The 5,854-nt window shown below is 49.3% G+C and overlaps 1 protein-coding gene across 6 annotated transcripts in view; it reads right to left on the reverse strand.

Annotated features, from left to right (window-relative positions):
- Nucleotides 1-649: 649 nt before the first annotated feature.
- The window catches only part of LOC102086443 (E3 ubiquitin-protein ligase TRIM7), a 25,689-nt gene continuing 20,484 nt past the window's right edge, over nt 650-5,854 (reverse strand). The window contains exons 5-8 of one of the 6 annotated variants that reach the window (XR_010468564.1): nt 5,390-5,505; nt 5,232-5,267; nt 2,805-4,302; nt 650-2,769 (exon numbers count right to left, since the gene is read on the reverse strand). Coding sequence is in view for 1 of the 6 variants with exons in the window: in XM_065044128.1 (XP_064900200.1) it covers nt 5,252-5,267; nt 5,390-5,505 (132 nt within the window). In the remaining 5 variants the exon portion in view is untranslated. Of the gene's footprint in view, nt 4,303-5,231; nt 5,268-5,389; nt 5,506-5,854 lie in introns of all 6 variants that reach the window. The other 5 variants (XR_010468565.1, XR_010468562.1, XR_010468563.1 and 2 more) reach the window with 5 other exon arrangements.

Below are 5,854 nucleotides of genomic sequence, written 5' to 3' on the forward strand. Positions count from 1 at the left end.
CTAAAACCACCTGAATCACCCCAAAATTACAGTGTCACCCAAAACCACCTGAATTGCCCCAAATCTGGCACCGTCCAAAATGGCCTCAAACGCCCCAAATCGCCATCAGGCCCCAAAACCACCTGAATTACCTCAAATTTGGGTGGTTACCCAAAAAGGCCTCAATTGCCCCAAATCTCTGGTATCCCCAAAAGCAGATGGATTGACCCAAATTTTGGGCATCCTAAAAACCACCAAAATTGTCCCAAAATTCCAGCATCCCCCAAAATTACCTGAATTGGCCCAAATTTGGCATCATCCAAAATGGCCTCAAGTGCCCCAAATCGCCATCAGGCCCCAAAAACACCTGAATTACCTCAAGTTTCAATCATTAACCAAAACCACCCGAATCCGCCCAAATCTCCAGCATCCCCTAAAACCACCTGAATCACCCCAAAATTCCAGTGTTGCCCAAAAACACCTGAATTGCCCCAAATCTGGCACCGTCCAAAATGGCCTCAAACGCCCCAAATCGCCATCAGGCCCAAAACCACCTGAATTACCTCAAGTTTCTGTCGTCACCCAAAACCACCCGAATCGCCCCAAATGCCCCAAATTTGAGGTTTTCCGGCCCATTTCCGTCGGGAATAACCAAGCAGAGAATCTGAGCTCGTGCGGCACCTTCGACGCTTTATTTTGGGCTTTATTTTGAGGTTTCGGGTCCTCTCCGACGACGGTTTTTTGTTGCGGAAACGGCGTTTCTCGCGTATGAAAAACATCAAATTGTGATATAAGAAATATCGCGTGCTCTTCATTTTTTAGGGATTTCTAATTATTTATAGAGTTTCTACAGGAATTGGGTCGTTTTGCTGGCAATTTGGCCTTTAGAAGAGTTGCTGTAGCTTTAAATCATGTGGATTTAAAGCCAAACTCAAATTAAATTGAATTAAAATAAATTAAAAGAAAATAATTCATTTCAGGAGGAGCGAAACTTCCTGATTTGATTCCATTTGATCGAGAACGTCTCAATTTGATCCAATTTGATCGAGAACTTCCCAATTTGATCAAGAACTTCCCGATGTGATCCAATTTGATCGAGAACTTCTCGATTTGATCCAATTTGATCGAGAACTTCCCAATTTGATCAAGAACTTCTCGATTTGATCCAATTTGATCGAGAACTTCCCAATTTGATCAAGAACTTCCCGATGTGATCCAATTTGATCGAGAACTTCCCAATTTGATCAAGAACTTCCCGATGTGATCCAATTTGATCGAGAACTTCTCGATTTGATCCAATTTGATCGAGAACTTCCCAATTTGATCAAGAACTTCCCGATGTGATCCAATTTGATCGAGAACTTCTCGATTTGATCCAATTTGATCGAGAACTTCTCGATTTGATCCAATTTGATCGAGAACTTCCCAATTTGATCAAGAACTTCCCGATGTGATCCAATTTGATCGAGAACGTCTCGATTTGATCCAATTTGATCGAGAACTTCTTGATTTGATCAAGAACTTCTCGATTTGATTCAATTTGATTGAGAACTTCCCGATTTGATCCAATTTGATTGAGAACTTCCCGATTTGATCAAGAACTTCTCGATTTGATTCAATTTGATCGAGAACTTCCTGATTTGATCAAGAACTTCCCGATTTGATTCAATGTGGTCAAGAACTTCCCAATTTGATTCGATTTGGTCAAGAACTTCCCAATTTGATCAAGAACTTCCCAATTTGATCAAGGACCTTACCCACTAAATATTTCAATTTGTCAGTCGTCGACGCCCCAAAACCTCCAACCAGCTCCAATATTGATCCTTAGGCCCACGGGAGAAGATAAACCCACCCGTCCATGGTCAGACATGGAGCCCCCAACCTCCTCACTCAACGGTTGGGTTGAGCTGGGCTTAAGGTGGCGACCTCCTGGGCTTTGCTGATGGTTCCAACAGGTGTTCTCTGGTTTAGTTCTGGTTTAGGCTGATCTGAAGGCCCCACACACACCTTGTCCTGATTTGAGTCTCTAGGGCTCATCACCATTGTCCAAGTGGAGACCATGGACCTCAAGTGGAGACCATGGACCTCAAAAGAAGCCCATGGGCCTAAAGTGGAGACCATGGACCTAAAGAGAAGGGACCTAAAGGGGAGACCATGGACCTCAAGAGAAGCCCATGGGCCTAAAGGGGAGACCATGGACCTCAAGAGAAGGGACCTAAAGGGGAGACCATGGACCTCAAGAGAAGCCCATGGGCCTAAAGGGGAGACCATGGACTTCAAGAGAAGGGACCTCAAGTGGAGCCCATGGACCTCAAGAGAAGCCCATGGGCCTAAAGGGGAGCCCATTGACCTCAAGAGAAGCCCATGGGCCTAAAGGGGAGACCATTGACCTCAAGAGAAGCCCATGGGCCTAAAGTGGAGACCATGGACCTAAAGAGAAGGGACCTCAAGTGGAGCCCATGGACCTCAAGAGAAGCCCATGGGCCTAAAGTGGAGACCATGGACCTCAAGAGAAGCCCATGGGCCTAAAGGGGAGACCATTGACCTCAAGGGGAGCCCATGGGCCTAAAGGGGAGACCATGGACCTCAAGAGAAGCCCATGGGCCTAAAGTGGAGACCATGGACCTAAAGAGAAGGGACCTAAAGGGGAGACCATGGACCTCAAGAGAAGCCCATGGGCCTAAAGGGGAGACCATGGACCTCAAGAGAAGGGACCTCAAGTGGAGCCCATGGACCTCAAGAGAAGGGACCTCAAGTGGAGCCCATGGACCTCAAGAGAAGCCCATGGGCCTAAAGGGGAGACCATGGACCTCAAGAGAAGGGACCTAAAGGGGAGACCATGGACCTCAAGAGAAGCCCATGGGCCTAAAGGGGAGCCCATTGACCTCAAGAGAAGCCTGTGGGCCTGAAGTGGAGCCCATGGGCCTCAAGAGAAGGGACCTCAAGTGGAGCCCATGGACCTTAAGAGAAGCCCATGGGCCTAAAGTGGAGACCATGGACCTCAAGAGAAGCCCATGGGCCTAAAGGGGAGACCATTGACCTCAAGGGGAGCCCATGGGCCTAAAGGGGAGACCATGGGCCTCAAGAGAAGGGACCTCAAGTGGAGCCCATGGACCTCAAGAGAAGCCCATGGGCCTAAAGTGGAGCCCATGGACCTCAAGTGGAGCCCATGGGCTTAAAGGGGAGACCATGGACCTCAAGAGAAGCCCATGGGCCTAAAGGGGAGACCATGGACCTCAAGAGAAGCCCATGGGCCTAAAGGGGAGACCATGGAACTCAAGAGAAGCCCATGGGCCTAAAGGGGAGGACCATGGACCTCAAGAGAGGGACCTCAAGTGGAGCCCATGGACCTTAAGAGAAGCCCATGGGCCTAAAGTGGAGACCATGGACCTCAAGAGAAGCCCATGGGCCTAAAGGGGAGCCCATGGACCTCAAGAGAAGCCCATGGGCCTAAAGGGGAGACCATGGAACTCAAGAGAAGCCCATGGGCCTAAAGGGGAGACCATGGACCTCAAGAGAAGGGACCTCAAGTGGAGCCCATGGACCTTAAGAGAAGCCCATGGGCCTAAAGTGGAGACCATGGACCTCAAGAGAAGCCCATGGGCCTAAAGGGGAGCCCATGGACCTCAAGAGAAGCCCATGGGCCTAAAGGGGAGACCATGGGCCTAAAGAGAAGCCCATGGGCCTAAAGGGGAGACCATGGACCTCAAGAGAAGCCCATGGGCCTAAAGGGGAGACCATGGGCCTCAAGAGAAGCCCATGGGCCTAAAGTGGAGACCACGGACCTCAAGTGGAGACCAGGAGAAGCCTCAGGGGCACAGTTTGATGTAGGTAACGGTGGAGCAGACGGAAAAGAGAGGGAAAACCTTCTCCTGGAAGGCCACGTTGAAGGTGAAGATGTGCTGCATGTTGTCGGCGTTGTAGAACGACACCTCCTCCCCTTCGTAGTCCAGGTAGACCCTGACCTTGCTGAGCTTCTGGCTGAGGCACAACGGGGTGCGCTGGGGCGACGTGACGGCCCAATATCGCCCACCGTTCTGTTGGACGGCCCAAATTCCTTCTTCTGGGGAAAACTGAGTCAGGCCTTTCCTCCTCACCGACTCCTTGGCCACCCCGAAGCCCAACCATCCGATGGGCCCACCTCCACCTCCCAGTAGTGCCGCCCCGACTTGAAGCCGGTGGAGGCCAAGACCCGCGAGTTGGTGTCGAATCTCTTGGGGTTGTCGGGCAGGTCCTGCTTCCTGCAGCCCATCCGCACCGTCTTGAGGTCGGCGGAGAGGATGAGGAGGTGGTTGGCCGAGTCGGGGTCCAGGGTCAGGTCCTCTGTGGGCGATAGGGGTGGTCATTTGAGAATTGTGACAATTAAAGTGGTTTTATAAGCTATTCAACCCTCCCAAGCTCAAGAGTTGCTCCTCTTGGGCTCCCTGGACTGTCCGTGGTGGAGGAAAAGCCAAGTCCAGGCTTAAGCTTAGCTTAGATGGGTCACTGAATCCCTCCCAACCTCAAGAGCTGCACTTGGCTTATATGGGTTATTGAACCCCCTCCCAACCTCAAGAGTTGCTCCTCTTGGGCTCCCTAGATAGCCCATGGTGAAGGAAAAGCCAAATCTTAGGCTTGGCTTATATGGGCAGTTGAACCCCTCCCAAGCTCAAGAGTTGCTCCTCTTGGGCTCCCTATAAAGTCAATGGTGAAGGAAAAGCCAAGTCCAGGCTTAAGCTTGGCTTATATGGGTTGTTGAACCCCTCCCATGCTCAAGAGTTGCTCCTCTTGGGCTCCCTAGACAGTCCATGGTGAAGGAAAAGCCAAGTCCAGGCTTAAGCTTGGCTTATATGGGTTGTTGAACCCCTCCCATGCTCAAGAGTTGCTCCTCTTAGGCTCCCTATAAAGTCCATGGTGAAGGAAAAGCCAAGTCCAGCTTTAGCTTGGCTTATATGGGTTGTTGAACCCCTCCCATGCTCAAGAGTTGCTCCTCTTAGGCTCCCTATAAAGTCCATGGTGAAGGAAAAGCCAAGTCTTAGACTTGGCTTATATGGGTTATTGAACCCCTCCCAACCTCAAGAGTTGCTCCTCTTGGGCTCCCTATAACATCCATGGTGAAGGAAACGCCAAGACTTAAGCTTGGCTTAGAGACGCCACCCCTCACCATCAACTCTGCGAATAGCCTGGGCCTAATTTTGAGAGGAGTCCAGTTAGATGTGATCAAAAATACCCCAAACAACCACAATTTAAAGCCTTTGCTACGTCTTCAATACCTTTTTCGCCTCTTCCCAGCTCATCCCGCAGGTTTTCTGTAAAGAAGAGACAGGGTAATTTTAGTCTCCTATTTCAGTCCCACGTGGATCTCAAGATAATCCCAGCGCCTGCTAAAGGCCAGGCCTAAATTTAAACCTCATCCCCGGCCTCTGCTCACCTCGGAATTTCTTCAGGACCTTCTCGAGGACGACGGTCTTGAGGGAGAAATTGCAGACGTGCATTTTCATGTCCGTGCACACTGGCACCGGCTTTTGGCACCGCACGTCGTCGCTCCTGCAAAGGAAATAAAGGGCGGAATTAATATCAATAAAATAAGATTAAATATATATATAGATATCTATAAGATAAAATAAATAATATAAATGAAAATTTAAATTAAATTGAAAATAAGATAAGTTTCCCAGAGGCACCCTGAGCTTAGTTTAAGGGACAACAGGGTCCAAACCAACTTTCATTAAACCAGTAAGAACCGGTTTTAGCACTCCAAAAGTGACTTAACTACAGGTTCGGATATCACTTGAGGTGAATTATTAAGGGGCAACAACAAATACAACAGGAACGTGCATGGAAAGTATAAATACACGTGGAAATGTGCACGGAAAGTTCCACATGCTTACGTGGA

This window comes from Columba livia, chromosome 32, assembly GCF_036013475.1.
Source record: "Columba livia isolate bColLiv1 breed racing homer chromosome 32, bColLiv1.pat.W.v2, whole genome shotgun sequence".
NCBI classification, from domain to species: domain Eukaryota; kingdom Metazoa; phylum Chordata; class Aves; order Columbiformes; family Columbidae; genus Columba; species Columba livia.